Source organism: Acomys minous (genome assembly GCF_964271855.1).
Source record: "Acomys minous genome assembly, chromosome: 5".
Classification (NCBI taxonomy): domain Eukaryota; kingdom Metazoa; phylum Chordata; class Mammalia; order Rodentia; family Muridae; genus Acomys; species Acomys minous.
In genome coordinates, this window is record NC_140494.1 from 62,481,161 (window position 1) to 62,505,344 (window position 24,184).

Here is a 24,184-nt window from a genome sequence, read left to right on the forward strand (position 1 = left end):
CTTTTTGGTCTTATCGTTTCTCACTCTTCTTCCACTTCTTTCAGTCTTCTTATCCTTCTATGTTTTTAGACTATATGCTTTTTGCAGGTCCTCTTTTGAAACAAAACAGAACGGAAACATCTCCTGTTATAATTGATCATTAAATAGACCCTCAGTAGGAGAGCTACAAGAAGCTAGAGTCAAGCCTGCTTTATACTCTCACTGTCATAGATCCATACTTAGTAAACTGTCTATGTGTGGAAGGTACTCACAGAAAAATGATTAAATTCAATATGTAGAGGTAATAATAGCTAAAACTAATAACTGGCATTTATTGTTTACTCTGTGCCAGATGTGGTTGAAAGTGTTTTTTGTACAGTGCAGAGTGTTGGAGGTTGGTCTGATGTATTTTGATGCCAATTACTGCTTGCTGTCTCTGTGACCCACATGTACCTTGCCTAAGAGCCTAACCTGTTTGACCAATAAAAGGTCATCACACCTGGGCAGCGCAAATGGGATGGGTGTGGCTAAGGTTCCAGGGCTTGGGGAGACAGAGAGAATTTTGGGACAAGAGAGACTGGAGAGGAGAGGAGAGGAGAAGAAGCTGTGTCATGGGCTAGACGGAGGAGAAACACGTGGCCTGTGTGGATGGAGGATTTGGCCCAGATGAAGAACATTAACAAGTATATGGGATTATGGATGGGAGGTAGCCTGATAGAAATTGTTAGAAGCAGATGGCATGGAATTGGGACAGGTATCCCACACCTGCCCCACTATGGGAAGTAGTTTAGGGTATTGATATCTGCCCTGTCCCAGGTTAACTAAGGCTATTTTACAATATAACAGGTGTCTGTGTCTTGATTGATTGCTAAGAGTTAGAAAATACTGCCATAATAATAATCATAGATTATTAGGCCATACTGGTGATTTAACCACAACAGCAGAGGAGTGATGTCAGGAAGATGGCGGAATAAAACACTCCAGCACTGGTCACCTTGCAGAAACACTAATTTGAACAATTTGCCATGTGTACAAATACATTCACAAGAGCTAAGGAAACCAAGTGAGACATTTCCCTCGCTAAGTACAGCATATCAATAGGAAGATATGCAAGGAAGGATGACAGTACCGCCACTCGCTCAAACTCTAGGAACATACTATGGTGTGGCCCTCTGCAGCAAGGAAGAAATGTAAAGAGAGTGCTAGACTTTGCCTAGGACTGCTCCAAGACATGGCAGAAATCAGATGCCTGATACCCCAGACTCTTATTGAGTAATTGTGCACTGGACCTCCAGGCAAATGCATGACTCTGGGTCCTAAACTGGATCCTCACAGCTCCAAATGCCAGCTCTTACCTAACAGCCCTACGACACAGATCTCTTCTTGGAAACCCAGCCTATAAGACTGTCCTGATGCTGATTCCTCTAGTCCCAGACTCCAGAGTGAATTGAAGGATCTAGACGGCAGACTTTCCTCATATAAAAGGCACCACTTACACAGCTCAGGTCCAGGTAAGTTACTTCTGATACAAGACCTGATATAACCTAACATCAGCATGCATTGCAGCCTTGAACACAAGCACCAATTGGTTCCAGCTAATATAGGGCCCTGCTTTGTATAGGCCAGACCACCAGATGGTGTCAGGATATTAACAAAACACTTTAAACTCAAACCATGGGCTTTTGCCAGGTTTTAGGCAGTGCCACTGCCAGCTTGATTTATATACCTTCAAACTTGATGCCCATCACTGTATCATGCTGGCTTCTGCAGCTTTATCTTTAGGCTGCCATCTATGGGCAAAGCAACCATCCATTTTCCATTACTATGTTTGTGCTCAGAGCTTATAGATCCAAGCTCGCCCCATGTCCTCAAGTATTAGGTCAGCACCATCAGACTGTCTTCAGTTTTGACCCTTGTGCACAAGGGCTCTGATCCCTCCCAGAACTATACTGGTCCTAGTCTGGCCCATATAGATTGAGGACCCAGATATACTTCTATGACCTAGGCTTCAGGTTTGTCTCAAAAACAAGCTTAATACAGTCTGGAAAAAAAAAATCCATGATCAAAACTTGCAGTTTGACACATAAATAAAAACCATAAAAATGTTTACTTTTTATGAGATTGAGGCTAAATTGTTAGCATTGTAAAGAAAACAAAGCTTGTTATAACTATAAGAGGTTTTAGGAGGCAAGGCTCCTGGTGAGTCATGGTGATTACAAAGCAAAAATCTATAGCGAAAACAAAAAATGTAAAATAGAGAGCCAACATGTCACCGTGAAACAAGCAGGCAAGCAAACAAGCAAACAAACCCATCTAATTCAAAAGAAAGGAAGAAAAGAATAAGGAATCTACAAAGCAATAAAAGAACAGTGACATGGCAGAGGTCAGTCCTTACCTACCAATAATTACCTTGAAAGTAAATGGATTGCGTTGTCCAATTGAGAGACGGAGGGTGGCGGAATAGGTAAGAACCACAGGCCTGACCACGTGCTGGTTGCGGGACACTCAGCTGCCCTCTAAACATGCCTACTGAGTGAAAGAAAGGATGTACCGCGTACAAACGGAAACAAAAGAGGAACCGAGGTAGCCAAACTTGCATCAGATACAATAGAGTTGAAAAGAACTGAACTGTGCGAAGAGATAAAGAAAGCCATTGTACAATGGTAAAATCATTAATTTTTTAACAAGATCCACCAATTGCACACGTGTATGTGGCCAAAAGCCAGAGAACCTAAAGACGGGAAGCAAGTGTGGGCATGTTCTGAAACCTCCTTTTCTCTTCTCTTTGCCTTTGTTGTGTATTTCACAACAAAGATTCCGTGTGATCTCAGGCCCCTTTGAGAATTCAGTGATCATCTGAGTAAAGACCACTTTCAGGGATCCTCCTGGCCGTCAGATGAATATTATCTACTCCTTGTATGATAGCTATGTACCCATCACAGAAATTCTCCAACTCAAAACGACCAAAAGTCAGTCGTTCTCCTCTTAAAACTTACTGGAGTTCTCATATCTCTCATCCTCAGATCTGTTTTTGATGCTGCACCGTTCACTGAGGAGGGAATCTCCTAACTTTCTTCATGAAAATGGATAAAAGAATGATTAACAATAAGTTATCTTATTAATATGCGTTAATATTTTTAAAAAGCTGGCATCTTTAATGAAGGCAAGACGCTTTAATCAAATGAACATTTGTTAGATGTAAATAAATGTTTCATTTATTAGGTGTTGTTCCCGCATTTTACAGTTTGTAGCACTTTTAGTCCCTCCAAAAAAATTATGATCACTTTATTTCATAAAAAAAAAAATCACTGAGATTTAAGACGAGTTGCCCAGTAAGTGAAGGAATTTATCAAGTTCTATCCAGGGAGCCTTAATTCATAATTAGGCAGTCATCCTCACTCTTTCCTCAATGCCTGTATAATGATCTTAATGCTTGTGCTGGGCTTTACCTCATCTGGTCATAGTCTGTGTCCATTGCAGACCCAGACACGCCTTTTGTTTTCTGCTTCTTGGATCCTATCTTTCCATCTCTGTGCTCATCTCCCTTTGAAACTCAACTTCATAAAACATAAACATCTAAACCATTGTGCTGTCCCCCATGGCTTCTTCACCATCTTTATCATCAATTACCTCAGCATACTCAAAATGACATCCATTCCTTCACGATTTGACCCTGCTTATAACTCCAAATTGGAACCCATAAGAGTTCATTTCTAGGTCATAATCTTATTAGAACAACTTTTTTTATATGGAGAGCCTACATTCCTTGGGAAATATCAGTATAAAACAAAGAAATGAACACAAATACAATTAATTATTTACCAAACTTTCTAAATGGACTTAAGTAACCAGTAGGAAGTGTAACTGAAATGCTCATTAGGCCTCTGTTAGCATGTCTCTCTCAACTATAAGGACAATTTGTCATCTAACAAAAGTTCATTTGATTAAAGTTTCTTGCTTCATTAAAGATCCCAGCTTTTTAAAAATATTAATACATATTAATAAGATAACTTATTGTTAATCATTCCATTATCCATTTGCATGAAGAAACTCTTCATGACACCTTTACCAGTTTTCTGTGCCTTTTTATTTTGGGTTGCTCTTTAATCCTCCCAAGCTGAGAAAAGCTAGAGGCTGAAAGACAGTAAGATTATCAATAGATAATTTAGATGAGACATCGAAATAGATAGCAGTTTTGATGATAAAAGCCCGAGTTATAACATTACAACTTGATGATTGATTAACTACTGTGCACTTTGAAGTGGGGCTCTAAAGGAAGTCCTGGAAATACATTCAGGATTTAAGCTCAGTGATAAGGAAGATGCTTCCTCCTCACCAACGGAGAGTACCAGCGGGCATCACTTTTAGGTCTGTTGACTGTGTGATAACTGCAGACAATGGGAGTCCCAGTTATCTAGGTCAGAGAAAGATACAAACTAGAAACAACATTTGTGGCCATCGCAACTAAATGAATGCAGAAAGTCATCGACCATTAGGGGCGCGGGGGGAGTGTGAAACAAGAGTGCACTGAAGCAATCAGAAAACCTGGAACACCAAGAAGTAAAGACCGTCTGAAATAAAGATGGCTCCAAAGACAACTGAGCTGGGTTTGAAGAGGTCCGGGAGGTGACTGGCAACAAGATGGCAGAGAACTTCACCCAGGATATCTAGTGGCTCTGGGACAAAGGGATGGTTATAACCAGAGTGTGCTTTGTTGAAGCTTGTCTATCTCCCGAGTCATACATGTTCACAGAGACCCAGGTTGATAAAAGAGGCCACTGAGCACCATCAACCTATCATGTAACCACGAATGAAGTTTCCAGCCTTGGGTAGGTCTTTCGCTAATTACACTCTGAAAGTAATCAAAACAAGTGTTTATTGAGTGCTTGCTATGTGTCAATAACCCTCAGAGGGATTTACAAGTTAGGATTCCTTTATTGCCATGAGGTAGGCAGTGTTATTTCTGTTTTCTACATGAGGAAACTGAGTCACATAATAAGTACTTTACCAAAGATCTCATAGCTTTGGGGCCAAGGTAGGGTTACTCCCCATGAGGCATGAGTTTCAAACCACAGAAAATCTGAGACAAGTGAGGGAAGATGAATAGGAATAAGATATTACAGCAGGCCAGCATAATACTTTCAATAACAAAAGACAGTAATCTGTTGACAATGAGTAACCTGAACAGGCTTTAAAGATGAACTCATATAGTTTTGTAAGGTGCATCAGTAGTAATGGCGCTTGCTACCAAGGCAGATGACTTGAATTCCATCCCTGAGACCCACATGGTAGAAAAAGACAACTGACCCCTGAAAGTTGTCCTCTGAATTCCATATGAGTTCTACACCACCACTCACAATAAATAAATAAAATGTCATTTAAAAAAATCATTCATCAGACAGAAAGCTGTGGGTACAAACTCTACACATACAGCTGGTAATGGGCATTAAGAAAGCTTAGGTTTTGTACTGAATGTGGCAGATGTTTTATTTTACAGAGCATTTGAAACTGAAGAAAAAGTAAGTTAAACTAGAGGTTTCCACTCATAAAAATTCATGTTTACTCATGTACAAGATGGCAAGCTTGGCTACTTGCTTTCCAAGACCATAACAGCTTTGTCTAAGGTGGCCACCAGCACTTACAGTACCAAGGTAACAACACTGGAGCTTAGTGAGGCCTCAACACTGAGCTCTCTTGCCTGATTGGTCCCAAATAAGAACTCATGCCTACATCCCTGCCTACTTTTTTATGAGTTTGATGGAAAAACTCATTTGGAGGTACTAATCCAACCCAAACTAATAAAAAGTGATTTATAGATTTTATTTATTCCACATTGTGTGAACACAGATTAGTCTTGCAACAGAAAACTTAATGTGCTTAATTATGGGACACTGTTCCAAATATCCCAGGGGTGTAAGTAATATACAGGGCAGAAACCGTGCCTTTCTCCTCAAGTCTATAACATGCTGAAATGGCTCTCTTCTCTCTTTCTTCCTCTCTCTCCCTATCTCTCTCTCTCTCTATCTCTCTGTCTCTCTCTCTGTCTCTCTCTCTCTCTGTCTCTCTCTCTCTCTCTCTCTCTCTCTCTCTGGTACCCTCTCCCCACTTTCCTTCTCTCCCCATGCTCACTTAATAAACCTCATATAATCTAAAAAAATATACTGAAATGTTGAGCCTTATATCTTTCTAGGGAGTGACAGTAGTAGAAGGAGCTCTCTAGAAACTGAAGGAAACAGACATAACAGACCAATTCAAGGGACACCTGATAGGGAAGCAGTTTGATATTTTTTTTATCACTTTGATCATCCATAAAATCTGCTCTAATTTTAATTTTCTTAAGTCATTTCAGCACTCTGGATGATTCCTTTTATAGGATATAGATGTTGTCCCTAATCTCTATCACTAACAGGTACATGCTGTTAGGACTGATGAGAGACAACTGTGTTTCTGAAGAGCTCTAAGATCCATCTCGTCATCAGCGCCACGCTCACTGTAACTTTGTGCTGCATTGACTCACTGACTCTACTATTAAATTCATCAAAGCATCTTTCGGGCAAAACAGAACAACATATTTTCTCCTGAGGTGACTTACTTCAAAGGCCAGAAAAGCTACGTTCCAGGGTTTGCGATAGTATGTCAAAGTGTTTCCATCCCGTATCCGGTCACAGAGTCCGTTGTAGAACTCATTGTCAAAAGGTGTGCTCAGGGGATCCATCCCCAGAACGTTGATCCTGAGAAGAAGCAGAATGGGGTCACGTGGGTAAACGCCCTTGTTAATGCAAAGCGGTCTCCTGGAGTGGAGAGAGTGCGACAGCTTCGGTTCATGTCCCTGTCATGCAACACTTGTGGGGTTTAATCAGGAGCAGAAGTGGGGCCGTTTGCTTAGTCGTTTGCTTAGTTTTGGCAGAAAGCTTGCCTTAGGAGTGTCTTGTAAACCCTTTGGCACCTAGGGCGCTGTTAGAGCACAGAAAAGAAAAGGAGTAAGTGGGGCACATGGGACCATCTGGCTCCTGAAGTCTTAGCGCTAAGGCTGTACCTCTACCTCACGTCCACGAGTGAACCATATGCCAAGGCTGTAACACCAACTATTTGAATTATTTGAGAGCAGAACATCCAGGGGGCAGTATAATTACATGCATGCAAATTTGCATCTATGTATCAACATCCGGGGCTCTTTTTCTTTCTCATTCTCTTCCTTTCTTTTTTATTTTTTTACTTTTATTTTTTATTAATTTCTTCATATTACATCTCAATAGTTATCCCATCCCTTGTATCCTTCCACTCCTCTCTCCTTCTCTTCAGCCTTTCTCCAGCTGTCTCACTGCTTGTCTAGAATCTCACCCCTCCCCCAGGATTATATTATTCTTGTTAGACATTCCAAGATGAACATACCAAAAAAAAAAAAAAATCAGAGTCTAAGCAAGATATTCTCACAAGTTCTATGCACCTCCACTGCCAGCAAGAAATTTTTATCTGACAAACTTTAATTCATAGACAGAAATATACTTTAGCTGATACACAAAAGTTACATTCGACTTCCGGCCTTAAAAACAATGTCTACATTAGAAACCCTTAGCTCTTTGTGAAGTTCGCCTTTGCTGGTCTGTAGGAATGCGGTCATTGCTATGTAGGCGGGATGCAAAATAGATGGCTCTGAGCCCAGGATGCCAACATGGAAATTTGTTCCATACACCTACAACTCCCCAAACACAAACTTTGTCCATTGTTCTAGATCACATACCTAACTCCAATTAATAGGATTATAAATCTGTACTTTGGATTCAGGAGTAATTTGTTACCATAAGCCTATTGCTGATGCAAAACAAAACAAAAATAAAATAAAACCAGGAATATTATCAATAGGTAGGTTTTTAAAAACTTTAAAATTATAGCATATTTTAACTCAATATGGAGCTCCCAAGAAAGCAACATCATGGCTCTGTAGTGGAAGGACAGTTGAGGAACTTACTTTTGAAGGTTGAACTACAGATAAAATTACCTCACTCTCTGACATGCCCAAAAGATCTTTCCCAGCAAATGCTAACGTTCTGAAGTTCTAACAGAGCTGAAAATTAAAGTGACTAGTTCTGGCATGTTACAGACAATGTAGCTGCATTATTTTCTTTAGTGTTTTATCACTTGTTTGTGTTCTGTTTTGTCACCCATCCCTGCATCTGTAGCCTTCCCTATGGCATCGTGTGAAGCTTTATGCTCAACCTGGTCAGTTGCTGTGCTCAACCACATCAGTTGCTATGCTCAACCATGTCAGTTGCTATGCTCAACCATGTCAGTTGCTATGCTCAACCACACCAGCTGCTATGTTCAACCATGTCAGTTGCTTTGGCCATGGCATGTAGTGGAAAGTAATCTCTGGACACAAAGAGGCCCCGCAAAGTTTCTCCTTGCCTTCCTCTCCTTGTGCAACTTCCCTGAGGCCTTCTTCTGATAGTAACTGCTACTCCTCTTTAGTTCGACTGCTCCTGCAGCCCCAGCATTTCACCAAACCAAAGTGGAAAGCAGTGCCAACCCAGCCATTGCAGCTCAAAAGCAGAGCTGCCTGTCAAGCCCTGGCTTGTAAGCAGTCACTTCTTGTCTTCATTCACTGAAGGTTGGATACAATTCTTCCACCTTGAAGTCTTGCAGCAGTGGAAAGAATGGATAATGTGTTTGTGTCTTAAACAGAGCTTCAACTACATGTTGTGTGATGGTGAACCTTGTCTTACAATGCAGATGCACCTGCATTAAAGAGACTCCTTCAGTGAATGATGAAATTGACCTTCCTTTATAATGATTAACTTTTGGGGCACTAATTACCATATCTATATGTTTATAATAATTGGGGGCATGTGATATGGATATAGTTAATACACAATTGACCCCCCAAAATTTTTTGGAAGTTGGGGGTAGGGCATATAATTATGTATTTAAAAATTTGTTTGGAAAGAATGTACTGTGTCAAATAAGTAGTATAAATAAATGCTGTATAAGGCCCATGTTATACAAGGAAGAGATCATATGGGACAATCCTAAAAGGAGTTTAAGAAGAAAATGTTTGGTTTGGGTTTTGACAGGGTGTACAAACTAGGGTGGTGCTGGAAGCACAGGATGCATGGTGTGGGCAAGATCCCACACATGGCACACTTCAGGGGTAGTGTTCTCACTGGTGAACCCTCTAAAGGAATTTGATTAGCTGTGCTCTCCTAAACATTTTTAGTGAGACTTAAAAAGTTGCAAAAGATATAATTTCCCATCAGGCTATGAATAGTTATTAAAATATAATTACTGTCTACACTAAAAATTAACTCTATTATATATAAATGGCATAGTGATTGTACATACCATCCTCCTACAGAATTCTAACTGGAAATAAAATACAGTTTAATTTATATTGAATAATCTTGTTGGTCACTTTTTCATGCTATGTTGCACCAAAAGATATTAACTGAATATTTTAAACATTAAATATCCTTGAGTATAGAGTGTAAGTATTAAAACTCATTGTAAGTGGTATATACAAGTATGCAAAAAAATTTAAGTCATTACCAAATCAAGCAAAATTGTCTTAGAAAGCTATCCCAGTGAAATTAATTCAGTTTCTTTCAAATTAATATATAAATGTCTTCATCTGTGGATAAATGTTACTTAGTGCTAATAAGATTCAGGGCTCAATGCTAATATTACTTTTACTTCTCATTTTATGAATGTAAATGATGATAAATTCATTCATATAAGTGGATAAGAGTCGAGGTGTTTTGATATTGTAATGTCACTCAATTCTTGGTCTTACCTATCAAAAAGATTGCAGATAAAATAGTCTTTTATTAAAAATTATTTATAGTTCATTAACTTGTTATTGATCACAGTTAGTTTAAAAATGGAGACTATTTTATTCCTAAGGCATCAGGGTATAACTGAGCCCTAAGATCTGGAATCGGATCTTGAGTTTCCCACCCTGTAGGGTTAGTGAGGCGGATGAGAGGCTATTTTGCTTTTGGAAGATGGCGGGTAGATAATAAGTGGTGTGGGAAAGCTGCTAGAAGCTGGCGGCATGTACCACAGCCAATAGATTATTTGCTTGACAAGAATGAAGCCATGTCAGTCTCTAGCATCACATACAGCCTGGTACAGTGCCACAAAGAGTGATCTCAAGCTACATAGCAAGTTCATATCTTAAAATGTAGTGCTGAACTTAAAAATGCAAGAAACGGTGGCCGGGGAGATGGCTCAGAGATTAAGAGCACTGACTGCTCTTCCAGAGGGCCTGAGTTCAATTCCCAGCAACCACGTATTGGCTCATAACCATCTATCATGTGATCTGATGCCCTCCTCTGGCCTGCAGGTGTGCATGCAGGCAGAGCACTGTGTACATAATAATAAATAAATCTAAATAAATGCAAGAAACGATGAAGCAGTTGCATATTCACAATTACCAATTTTATATATATAAAAAAAACAACCAAGTACATAATGGAGGTTAAGTCTCATTGTTAGATAAGTTACATAATTAATATCGGAAGAACATATTACCTTACAGCTTACGTGACACTCCCGTGGAAGGATCTTGTGTGCCCTTTGCTATGCACAACCTACTTTGAAGGATGCTGTTTAACAGAATACCTCATTGACCATTGGCTGGACCCATCTGGAAAGCTACAGAAGCCAATAAAGTCTAAAGCACCGCTAAGGAAGAAATGTTTCAAAACTTTTTGACTTGATTCCACTCCTACAGAGACAGCCAGTCTAGTCTAAAACGAGCCAATATTTTTCTGCCAAGAAACATAAAAAGTGCTCATGAATAGAAAAGTCATCACCTGGGAAATTTTTAAGAAAAACGTGTTCTTTGGCAGTGTTTAGAGATGGCTACTTCCAGAGCTGCCCCAGAGCCACAGGCAGCTCCAGTTCCCCAGGTGAACTGACAAGAAAGCTCCCTTCACAGAAGTGGAGCTATGCTCAGATCACAAAGAAGTAATTTCTTACATATTGTACATCATTTACAGCTGGGTTTGATTTGTGCTTTCTCAATGAATGCAAGATGGGTTGGAGGACTTCCCCGAACATTTGTGGAGGATCTCGGATGCCTACAAGACAAAAGTCTGAACCATTGGTAATACAATGGAATTCTACCAGAGTAGTAATTCATATGAAAGAGTCCTTCACATGTATAAAGACTAATTAATGACATCACATCCCTGTGACTTGCCCACATAGAAAGTGTGAGTGTATAAAACAGTAGATTGGCTCCATTGGGGTTTCCCAGACTGAACTGTGGAGAAGCAGTTTCTAAGCGTGTTGCTCTGACTTGCAACTTTATTCCTGTGGCTGTCTCAATGAGGAACTCACCCGCAGGCTGAGGAGGCATGGCCTTGTTGGAGGAAGCATGTCACTGGGGTCAGGCTTAGAGGTTATACAACATCTCCTTATTTCCACCTCTGTGTGTGTGTGTTTCTTTCCTGAGGTAGATTATAATCTTTCAGCTTCCTGCTTCTCCCACTATACTCGCCTGATGCTATGTCTTCCTGCCTTAACAGACCCTTACTGTGGGAGTGTAAACCCAAATAAATTCTTAATATTTTTAATCATAGTTACAGAAAAGTAACTACTACAACCCCCATTATCTTTATTTCACATATAGCCTAAATCTGTGTGAGAATAATGGAGGCTTATTATAAATATCTAAAATGCATAGAATTGAAGCTTATAATAATATAACAAAGCATATTATCCTAGACCTTCTAGATATTAATGGTTGATTAGCCAATTCAAAGCATTCTACTGTTTATATATCTGTAATCTTTCTACCTATACATATATAATATATAGATTTTATTATACTGTTGTAACCTGTTTAAAATGTAGCTTCTCTATTAACACCAGCTTTTATCTTTAGCATAACATAAGCCATTTTGTGTTTTTGTTTTTTCGAGACAGGGTTTCTCTGTGTAACAGCCTTGGCTGTCCTGGAACTCTCTTTGTAGACCGGGCTGGCCTTGAACTCACAATGATATGCCTGTCTCTGTCTCCTGAGCGCTGAAGTTAAAGGTACGTGAGCCACCACACCCAGTGCCATTTTGTTTTTAAGCCTCCATTTTGATCATAAAGTGAAATTAAGTTCAGGTTCTTGGGCTCTGCCTGCCTGGGAGCTTGAACAGCCTTTTACTTACTGCTTACTTACAATATTGAACATTCCGGTTGAATTAATGATGTATGTTCTACTTAAACAAAGCCACAATGCCCTACTATATTCCTTTCTCCTAGAACAATGGGGAACTACAAAGTCCCCAACCCTATATCCTAGTAAATCAGCCTTAAATGCTTTGTCCAGTTACCTGGACCCAATGTATTTGGAACAAAATTAATTCTTCTTGTGGTTAGCTAATCAAAATTCTGTAATGCTGCCCTCCACCTGGTTACTTGATTATGGTTTTTCTTATAAGAGGCCTGCCTTAGAGACAGGTTGGTGTCACAGTCAAGCTCCTGAGTCCTTTCTGTGGCCATGATTGCAGTCAGCCTGTCTTGTGGGTGTATATCAACTCAATAAACCATCAACATCTCACTGAGATTGGTGCTGGAGTGGCCTGTATGGCAATTCTTATACTCCAACTATATTAATATATAATTTATAATAATATTATATAATATAGTAGATAGAATATATATACATAAACACACACACACTTATATATGAAAGGAAAGAGATGGAGTCTTGCTGCACAGTTAAGTTTGCCTTTGAACACATGATTCTCATGCCTTAGCCTCCCAAGTATTAAATTTATAGGAATAATAATAAATAGCTACTTAAGGATTTTCACTTTTTACTGTATTTATTTATTTGTGTGTGTGTGTTTGTGTGTGTGTGTGTGATACAGTTATCATGGAGCAAGCTTGGAGGTCAGAAGACAACCTGCAGAAGTTGAGTCCCAGGATTCACACCTAGGATGTCATCCACGGTGGCTAGTGTCTTTACCCACTGAGCCATCTGATTGGTCCACAGACTATCATTTTGCATGAATTATTTTTACCTTGCATACAGGAAGTTGACTCTAGGGCTTGAAGAAGTATAAGGAAGTGTAGGGGTGATGAGAAGGAGAAGGGTAAAGTGGCAGTGTGGGGAAAATATGGCCTTATGTGATACAGAGAAACTTGGGTTTAGTTCTCCAAAACACTCAACAAATGGCTTAAATTATTTTACTTAGTTCTTTTTTACAAAATGAATATAGAATCTCCCCTGACAAGGTCAAAGGATCATTATGACAATCTCTAGGAACAGAATGTACAAAAAATTCAAGACATTATGTAAATGACAGTAGTAGCTTTTATAAATAAAGACTAAATTTGTTAAGGGTTTTTGCTTGTAATAGTAGGGAGTTTAATAAAACTGTCGATAGACTGATTCAGAAAGGCCCTGCCTTGCTTTCCATATCTGCAGCTAGTCTTTCCCCGTAGCTGGGCCCCTCCTCGGCCTCTATGGCTCAGCCTTGTGATGCTCCCCATGTCTGCAGCTAACCTTTCCCATAGCTGGGCCCCTCCTCAGCCTCCACAGCTCAGCATTAGGATGTTCCCCAGCACCACCCCGCAGTGTAGGAAAGGCCAGTTCTCTAGGATGCTTCCTTAGGAAATTTGCTTGCAAATGCCAAGTTACAAATTTTTCTTTTCTCTGAACAAAGGAAACCAATAAATTATGAATGATTGTTTTTTTTTTTTCAGTTAAGTAGGCCAACATTTCTGTATTCTTCCCCCTGTAGACAACTATAAATTTGCATTGAGTGAGAATAAATAACATATGTGATTCTCTGTTTCAAGTTCTTTCATTGAGATTAGATATAAAAAAATTTTCCCCCCGAGGAAAGATGCAGACAGGGCTTAGGATAATTTGAGCTCATAGCAATCTGGTTAGAAAGGTTTTGGACAGCCCTGTACTGTTAACTGCCATTTACTGAGATTCCTGGCCTAAGACAATCCATTTGATTCACAAAGAACATAGCTTTTAAGCTAAGGGCCAAAGGCACTATGGGTAATAATTGAAAGCCATTTGGGTAAGATTTTATGAAGTGAATAAATGGTGTGTGGAAATTTTTTTTCTTGTGCCTGACTCTTGCTATCCTGGTAGTTTGCTCTTACATTCATTAAATGGATGTTTCCTCTGACCTCAGAGAGAAGACACCTTTACTTTCAGCCGGATCCAATATGGAGGAACCAGTCCTCAGTGCAGGGCTTTTTGACCTCAGCACCACTGACAGTGTGGGGCTGTGAGCAGCAGGATGCTCAACATCAACATTACTAGCCTCTAACAGCTAGTGGCAGAGCACCCTTCACCTTTGTCCTCTGCAAGTACTGACAATTCAGGTGCTCTTTAGGGATTCCTAAATATTTTCTGTAAGAGAATCACTGTAGCCAAGAAATTCTGTACTTCTAGTTTCTCTATTAGCTTCGTTCTTACCATCGCTGCTGTCTGTTTTTCTTCTCTACATCTTCAATCCAATTCTGGACTTCTGTTCCTGAATTTCATCCTAGGAACTTAGTTTCCATCTTACCTGGTATTACCTGTGTTTCAGAAGGCCCCTATGAATAGTTTTTTTACTCATTAAATAATTATTTTGTTTATCTACCTATGAAGAATTTATTGAGCATTGATTGTGAGTCAAGAATAAAACTATAAGAGTAAAGAAACCCATCATACAATAGATGGTGAAATAGAACCATTTACTTCTGGCAGTGCATTGCAAGATGTGAGAACAATTGTCTCTCTGTCAAGGACAAATTTATCCAGCTCAAGATAGTTAAATAAACTAAGCAGTGAATGTCCCTGGAATGCCTTGCAACTGGAATGGAACAGAACAGGACCTCTGATTTGTTCCCAATTCCTGGAGCACAGATACCCCCAGAATCCTCTATGCTCTCTATAGTCCTAAGTTTAAACTCCTAGACTGACTTCAGTGCTCCCACTGCAAAGCCCCTTCATTTTGTGTGGAGGATGAGATGTCTGTTAGCTGTCTACAATGAGACCCCCAAGCCCTTTCACCCTCTGGCATCATAACCTAGTCTTTTAGTCTTATTTCTTCTAGCCCAACTCCAGAATTCTTGAACCTCCTCAAAGCTTATAAGCAGGTATTGGTTTAAGAAACATTCCGGTGGGAGGCAGCCATCCCAGGAGTTCAGATGCTTTAGTGGAAATGACGCACCTGCTATGGGCCGTTTAGTTCTAAACATTGACGTGTCACATCTGTTGCTGTGGTCTTCCTGACATTTGTACATGAGCTGCACTGTCCCCTACTGATAGCATTGAACATGCAACAGACCCCTGCTGAGGCCATCCCTACATACTAACTTAATATTCCAAGGGCCTTAAATGTCACCCCCCAAAGAATACAAACCAAAGTTTCCATCCTCTGTGACCTTCGCATGTATCTTTGTCATGGTGACAGAGTTGGCGGCCATTTCCACCTGGAAAGATTCACGTGAAATACAAACCCAAAGCCCGCTGTCCTTCCTAGCTCAGATTCTTCAACCACTCGGCCACGGCATGGGGGTCGTGGGTCACTGTCACAGTCATCCTCATCTGAAAAATCTCCACAGTCATTGTCACCATTACACAGGAGTCGCCTCTTTATGCATCTGCCTGCAGCCAAAACCAGGAAACACACCGTGTGTAATTATAAGGTTTCTTTTTTGCTGAAGTCAGCAAAGGCACTTTAACATTGGAAGGTGAGTGCTAGGCAGCCTCAACTTCTTCCTATAGACTATTTAGCTAGGCCTTGTTGGGGAGCCGTTACACTTGGAATTATGTCTATCTATATAAATGTGTTTATTTATTTTCACTCACAAGTGTACATAGAAGACCACAGAGAGAAAGTGGGATTTCAGATTACCTGTTCCACATTGGAAGTCACTCCCACAGCCTTCCTGTGCTTCCTCACACACCTCAGTGGGTTCACAAGGTTGTCTCTCTCCCAGAGCATCAACACAGCTTTTCCCATGAAACTGTCCAAAGGCTTCAATGCTTCTGGAGCGAAACTGTAATCATTCAATCATTCAATCAATCAATCAATCAAACAACAACAAAAACATCTGAAATACTATATTTTCCAGTGCAAAAGTAGATTATGATCTTCCCAATGCTATGACCCCTTTAATACAGTTCCTCATGCTGTGGTGAACCCCAAACATAAAATTATTTCTGTTGCTACTTCATAACTGTAATTTTGCTACTGGTATGAATCACAATGTAAGCATCTGTGCTTTCAGATGACCTTAGGCGACCCCCCTGAAAGGGTTGTTTGACAACCCCCTTCAAGAGATTGCTACCCACAGGTTGAGAACTTCTGGAATAAGGCAACACCTACATCACTTCAGGCCTCATACCCAAAGGGTCCATGATTTTAAGAGGGAGATGGGAGAAACCGCCATCGACAGTACTATTGTACTTTGCTTTCTGGGTTATAGAGTCTTACACACATGAATTATCACAAACCCTTACGCAGTCCACTGTTCAACATGCAAGTCTCCTGATCAGATCAGCCACGTTAATTTCAATGATTACCTCTTTCTAGGTGGGAATTTGTTTCTGAGGGGTTCCTGCCTCACAGCCATTTCCCTGAAGATATCAGTTTTTAATTGAGAAGCTGGGGTGGATGGATTCAAATACTTACCCTTTGTTTGAGGCAAGGATCACATTGTGACCATTCACTCCAGCGGCTCAATCTACAGTCTATGGGTAACACAGAGCCTGTTTTTTGTGTTGGCTCTTGGCTATAATGAAGATGAAAAGGTATCAGTTTAAAATGACCATTATGTACACTCTTTCCAAGAAGCCTTCCAAAACCAATTTTACATAATTACTACTTTTCCCTTCTTAAATCATACTGCTTATCCATATACATAATACATACATACATGCATACCTACATGTATATGTGTGTGTATGTTTGTGAATGTGTCTCTGTGTATAGGCATGTGCATGTGTGTGTGCATGCAGTTGAGGCAAGAGATCTTCAGATGCCTTCTTCAGTCATTCTCTATTTTATTATTTTGAGACAGGGTCTCTCACTGGTTCTGGAGCTCATAGACTTAGCTGAACTGGGTAGCCAGCCAACTCTGCGGATCTACTTGTTCTTATCTCCTCCCCTCCTCAAGTTGACTTACAGATGCACCCTACCATAACTCGCTATAAGTAGTAGCCTGGGGATTTGAACTCAGGTCTTCATGTATATATTTACTTTACCAATTGATTCATTTCTCCAGCCCACTCCATATTCTTTACTGTGTCTTCTATGTACACAGTGTCTTGTATTTCCAATCCATTCTTTTGTTTAATTCTAACTTCTCAACAACAGCAGTAATGATGGTGGTGAGGACGCCAGCAAGGTGTCCTGACAAGCATTTCAGAGTGACTCATCTTTTTACAAGTATGTGATGGACTCATTGGGCCGGGAAGTCTTGTGTCACTTTCTTTGTGCCTCTCACTCACCCCATGAGAGGCTGGCAAAGCCTGGAGTGGCCTGGCTCTTTTGCAAACTTAAGCCAGCCAGCCCAGCCACCCTTGCAGCAAACACCCCATAAATCACCCCCCCCCCCCCCGAATCCCATGCTTATGTTCTAAAATAGATGCTTTCCTGCTTCAAAGTTCACTTCGAGAATTGTTCATGATCTTTTTGTGTCTTAGCATCATGTGTTTTAGCACTTACAGCTTCCCCTTCATGACCAGGCACAGTGCTTGGCCTTTTCTCAGGCCCTCTAGTCTTGAACTGTTGCTGTTCCCTTGGTTTACTATTTGTGTCTCTTCTTGCCCCAGCCCCACCTTGAGTACTTAACCCATTAAATGATAAGAAAGGGACACAGCAAAATAAACAGAAGCTATGCCGTAAGAGTCCTACAGACATTTTACCTCTGCTTTCTTACTCTGGTCTTCTATCAAGATTCTAACATTAGGAAGAGGTTCAGGTAGGGTCAGTCTCTCCGTAAGAGTGTTCTAGAGCTCAACTCCGAATTTGAAGCTGATTAGCTGGGGGTCTTTTCCATTTTAAAGTCCTCTTCATTGAGCTGGGCATGGTGGCGCACACCTTTAATCCCAGCACTCGGGAGGCAGAGACCAGCAGACCACTGTGAGTTCGAGGCCAGCCTGGTCTACAAAGTGAGTCTAGGACAGCCAAGGCTACACAGAGAAACTTTGTCTCAAAAAAACAAAACAAAACAAACAAACAAATTCCTCTTCATAATCATTTACCTACAATTGTAACTCAACATATTATATTAAATAAGCCAATGAACAGGCAAGCCACCCTCTCCACACTCCTCAGTTTCTGTCAGCTATTTCATCTCTCTCACACCCTTAATGCTAACTAACACATTTTTAAAAAGAGTGCAATAAACACCTTTCTTTCTCTCTCTCTCTCTCTCTCTCTCTCTCTCTCTCTCTCTCTCTCTCTCTCTCTCTTTCTCAATAAGTCTCTTATTCTTCAGACATCCATTCTCCTTGAGCCATTTCAAAATCTTTCATGCTTTCTCTCCCTGCAAATTTCTTGAAACGTAGCCTGCACTCTCATCTATCTCCTTACCTCTCAACCATTTTCCAACTCACTTGCCCCATGCATCCTGGCCTTGCTCATCAGTGATGACTGTCATGTGGCTCACTCACTTCCAGTCCTTATCTTGTTGGCTTCCTCTCGCCGTCTACTACAGTTGGCCACTGTTGCTTCTTAAGACAGTTATTCCTTTTATTCTATTTTTAATCCCTTGGCAGTCTCATAGTTGTCCATGATGGTGTGTAGTCATCTCAGCCCCATTCTTCTCTCTCTCTCATCCACCGCCCCACCACAGAAACTCTGCTTCAGAACCAGCCCTCCTTCTGCTTTCATGTCTTCTTTTGTGTGTGACCCACTCAGTTTAATTAAAGTTGCTTTCATGACTGTGGGTGGGAGGTTACTGTCTGGAATGTGGGCAACTTATCACTGGCTATACTACTGAAAAAAAATGAGTCTCTTTCCCTCAGAAGCCATTAACTGCCAATAGTCCCCCCAGAGAGGGGCCCTACTCATCCATAATGATGGGCCCAGTTTTGTTCAGACACTGTGCAGATAGCCACAGCTGCAGTGAGTTCATGTCATGTCATGTCCAAAAGACATATTTTTGCTGGATATCTCCCCATCCTATGGCTCTTCTTCAATGTCCCACAGTCCAGGAAGGGGATGATACAGATGTCCTTTTTATGACCAAATATCCTACCATTTGTTTTCTTAGGCTGAGCAGCACTAGACTCCTTTTCTCTGCTATTTTTAATTGCTCTCCTCGCCTCTATAGGATCATCCTCCTCTGTTGTCCTTCACATGCTGGGTATTCATTGAAGTATTACCATTGAGGTGCTCCTTTCCTTCCCTCCCCTCCCCCCCCTCCTCCTCCCCTCCTCCCATTCTCTCTATTGTCGTCCCGGATTCATGGTTTCCACATGTGTGCTAATGACACCCAGACAAAGATAAACGTGCTGTCCAGACATCTTTCCTGAAGTTTAAATTTTGGCATCCAATTCTCAATTCTATATCTGTACTTGGACATCTTCGAAGCCCATTGACCTCAATGTTTTCCCAAATGAATTCGTTATTTTCCTTTTCTTTCAGGGCAGCTCTTTCATTTATGAGTTATCCTAGCCAGAGACTGGGTGTTACTTGTCGAATTCTCTGTTCTCCCTCATCTCTGACATCTATTCGAGCACTGAAACCTGTTGTTGGCAGTCTTGTAAATGATTTTTCAATCCATCTTTACTTTCTAATGCCTTCCAGATGTTCTTCTGGTCTACACTAATATAACATCTCTTCTAGCTGACTTTGTTTGCCTACAGCATCCAGAGGGATCATTTAGAAAAGTAAATTTAATGTTATCCTGCCCCTATTGAAAATTCTCCAATAGTTAGAAAGCCTACATATGTGACAAGTCTCAAGTTTTCCAATATGGTGTGGAGAATGACTTTCAGAGATGTTTAAAATCCTTGGACTCTATGAACATATTATTTACACAGCAAAAGAAACTTTTCAGGCACAATTCTTTGCTTTTTAGTGGACTCCTTCTAATCACAGGATATCTTATAAGGAGACTTGTTCACTGAGGAATAAAGAAAAAAGAGATAAGAGAAACCCAAGGCTTAAAAGGAGACTCCATCCATTACTGATGGCTCTGAAAAATGGAAGAGTAGGGTAATAATTAACATTAAAGTACTTTTGAAAAAGTCATATAGAAATCTGGGCATGGTGGCGCACACCTTTAATCTCAGCACTAGGGAGGCAGAGGCAGGCAGATATCTATGAATTCGAGTCTAGCCTGGTCTACAAAATGAGTCCAGGATATCCAAGGCTACACAGAGAAACCCTGTCTCAAAAACAAAAACAAAACAAAACAAAAGTCATATGGAAACCTACTACGGTAGGCACTTCCTAAAATATATGCATATATCAAAGGAGTTTAAGTGGAGCTACCCTATACTACAGAGACTCTGTCTCAACTAGGCATCATATACTATCAAACGAAGCAGTCAGTACTGGAAGACTTACATCTTTTGATTTGTTACCCAATAGGATCTTGTAGGTGCCCTGCCTCAACAAATTACAGGCTGTGGCTGAAACTCTTGGTCATGCTTTACAACTTGAAAGTAAGACCCTACGACAGAAAACATTGCATGCTTATGTCATACAGCATGGAGGAATCTAGTTGGTACTCAACTGGTAGCTTCATCTTTAGTGGCTAGCTGTGGAGCCCTGGAAGGTGTTTTGTACACAACTGAAGGAGAAAAGTAACCATCTGTATCACTAAGTTACAAACATTGTGAGCTACAACAACGACTCACCTGGTCAGAGAGTGCAATAGTGGTATAAATGTTATGGGAGTAACCAGCCACTTTCAAAACTTGGATTTAAGGCCAACCCATACTATCTAGGATTAGCCCTCCCTTTCAATATAAGTTAAAAATATGTAACACATGTGCCAAAAACTCCTAGCAGAATGTCTTTTTCTTTTTTTTTCTTTTTTAAATTTTTTAAATTAATTTATTCTTGTTACATCTCAATGGTTATCCCATCCCTTGTATCCTCCCATTCTTCCCTCCCTCCCATTTTCCCCTTATTCCCCTCCCCTATGACTGTTCCTGAGGGGGATTACCTCCCCCTGTATATGCTCATAGGGTATCAAGTCTCTTCTCGGAAACCTGCTGTCCTTCCTCTGAGTGCCACCAGGTCTCCCCCTCCAGGGGACATGGTCAAATGTGAGGCACCAGAGTACGTGAGAAAGTCATGTCTTTTTCTATAAACTGAAGTGTTAGTGTATTTTGCTTGTTTGTTTATTTTTTGTTTTTTGTTTGGTTTTCAAGACAGGGGTTTTCTGTGTAGCCTTGGCTGTCAAAGACTCACTTTGTACACCAGGTTCCACCTCCAGAGTGCTAGGATTAAAGGCGTGCCTCACGCCCAGCGTGTTAGTGTATGTTAAAGTTGCCTAGCTGAGGCATTCTCTGCTCTAGGTTTTCCATTAAAGAATCTTTGGAATTGAAGGGTCTCAACAAGCCATTACAGATACACTCTGTGTTCTATACTGGTTACATTTCATAATCTTTAGATATTAAAAATGGTAATTTGGAGAGTTAATAGATGGTTTAGTGGTTATGAACAGTGGTTATGAGCTTTTCCAGATGACCTTAGTTCAATTTCCAGCACCTACAAGAAGGCTTACAACCATTTGTAATTCCAATTCCAGGGGATTGGATGCCCTCTTCTGGTCTTAAGAGGTCATCAGGCATGCATGTGGCACACAGAGACACATTCAGACAAAATAACAATAACTAAAATAAAAATAAATAAATAAATAAATAAAACTGTGGTGGAGATCTAAATCAATGGTAGAGTACTCTACTAGCAAGTGCAAGCTTCTGAGGTCAGCTTCCCAATAAATAAATAAATTTATGTACCTCTATTATATTATTGATTACATCAGTATCTCCAGGGATGAATTATCGCTACCCATGCTTTGAAAAGCTACTCAGGGGATTCTCATGTTCAAGCGATGTTTAAAAATCCTTAGTCATCAGGGAAATGCAAATCAAAACAACCCCGAGATTCCATCTTACACCCATTAGAATGGCTAAGATCAAAAACTCAAGGGACATCACATGCTGGCAAGGAGGAACACTCCTTCATTGCTGGTGGGAATGCAAACTAGTACAGCCACTTTGGAAATCTATCTAGTGCTATCTCAGAAACCTGGGAATAAGGCTTCTTCAAGACCTAGCTATTCCACTCCTTGGAATATACCCAGAAGATGCTCCAGCTCACAACAGGGACATATGCTCAGCCATGTTCATAGCAGACTTATCCATAATATCCAGAACATGGAAACAGCCTAAGTGTCCCTCAGTAGAAGAATGGATAAAGAAACTGTGGTACATTTACACTATGGAATACTACTCAGCTATTAAAAACAAGGAAATCCCGAAATTTGTGGACAAATGGATTGAACTAGAAGTGATCATAATGAGTGAGTTAACCCAGAAGCAGAAAGAGTCAAATGGTATATACTCACTTACATCTTGACACTAGCCTAAGGGCTTTGTCTCATGAAAGTCTTCAGTTACCAGGAAAGTAGGACAGAGGGGAAGACTTCCTTTTGGGACTTTAGGTGAGAGAAGCAAGGGAGAATGGGGAAATAGAAGGATCCAGAGGGTCCTAGAAACCTATAAAAAGAACATTATGATTGGCAGATCTGGGCCCAGGGGTCCTGCTGAAACTATGGCACCAGCCGAGGACAATAAGTGCAGTAAACTTTGAAACCCTACCCAGATCTAGCCAGTGGACAGGACATTCTGCACAGATGAGTGGAGAGTGGGGTCTGACTTTCACACGAACTCTGGTGCCCCATATTTGACCACGTCCCCTGGATGTGGAGGCCTGGTGGCACTCAGAGGAGGGATAGCAGGCTACCAAGAAAAGACTTGATACCCTATGAGCATATACATGGGGAGGAGATCCCCCTCAGTCACAGTCATGGGGAAGGGTAGGGGAAGGAGGGAGGAATGGGAGGATACAAGGGATCGGATAACCATTTAAATGTAATATGAATAAATTAATAAAATATATTAAAAAATAAAAATCCTTCTTGTCAATATCTGATGGAATCCATGGTAACGAGAGTGTGGAATAACTATAAGTGTGGGATTGCTCATTGTTGTCAGCACAATCCAGGTTTGGCTTAAACATGTCACTGAACTTGCCATCACTGGTTTCAGAAATTACATTTTTACAACCCTGTGATCCATTTCAACATCTTGTTGCCGGAAACTTGACAATAAGTTCCCATCTCTCCATTACTCACTTAGGTGACCATGTTGACACTTTGTTCAAGCATTTCCCCCAGGGTGATTCCTCCTTTGGTTTCTGAAACCACCTTATGGACCAGAGAGTCCTTTATCATCTCCTAACTGGTAACACTGAATATTAGAGAGCCGTGCTTAGGAGTTCAGACCCACTGAAATACTCCAAAGGCAGTCTTAGCTCTTTACTGGGTAAAACTAGATCCTAGGCAACAACTGGGGGTGAGCAGAAGTTCTTTCATCTGCCCACACATTGGTGACTAAACCCTGCTGCAGTGATCCTGGCCTTGCTTGTATGCAGTTCTCAAGTGCTCTTTGCATTACTAGCCCCGTGTTGACTGTGTGTGCACTTACTCATTTCCTTCCTAACATCTTACTTAGGGACTCTTTCTGCTTTAACAGTTTAACTCACAGTTTGGACTTAGTACAAAACACCCAGTCTTTACATTTGATCTTTTATTGACCTCCTGGACTGTGATTTGAATTCATTCCTTAAATAACATATCCTACCCTCAGAAGACGATGTTTGAAGATTACATGCTTTTCCTGGGTACTGGCCTGGCCTTACAGCCCTCTCTAGAACTTAGACTCTGTGTACTAATTTGCTTGAGTCACTCAAACAGCAGAAACCTAATTCCCTCCCCCCCCCCCCCAATTCTAGATAGGGGAAATGTGAGAGCAGGTGTAGTAGGGCTGGTCTCTGCTGAGGTATCATTCATTGTCTTGGAGATGGTCATATCATTTCCTTCCTCCCTTCCCTTTCTCCAAACTGTTCCATACATTCCTCCTTGCTCCCTTTTAAACTCATGGCCTCTTTTGGTAATTGTTAGAAATACATATGTATATACATGTATATTCCTAGATATGTAA

General features: G+C 40.7%; 1 protein-coding gene across 2 annotated transcripts in view; it reads right to left on the reverse strand.

Annotated features, from left to right (window-relative positions):
* Nucleotides 1-24,184, reverse strand: part of C9 (complement C9) — a 46,864-nt gene that overhangs the window by 17,078 nt on the left and 5,602 nt on the right. For both annotated transcript variants that reach the window (XM_084781824.1, XM_084781825.1), the window contains exons 2-5: nt 16,626-16,725; nt 15,846-15,990; nt 15,448-15,595; nt 6,572-6,710 (exon numbers count right to left, since the gene is read on the reverse strand). In XM_084781824.1, coding sequence (XP_084637950.1) covers nt 6,572-6,710; nt 15,448-15,595; nt 15,846-15,990; nt 16,626-16,725 — 532 coding nt within the window. The remainder of the gene's footprint in view (nt 1-6,571; nt 6,711-15,447; nt 15,596-15,845; nt 15,991-16,625; nt 16,726-24,184) is intronic.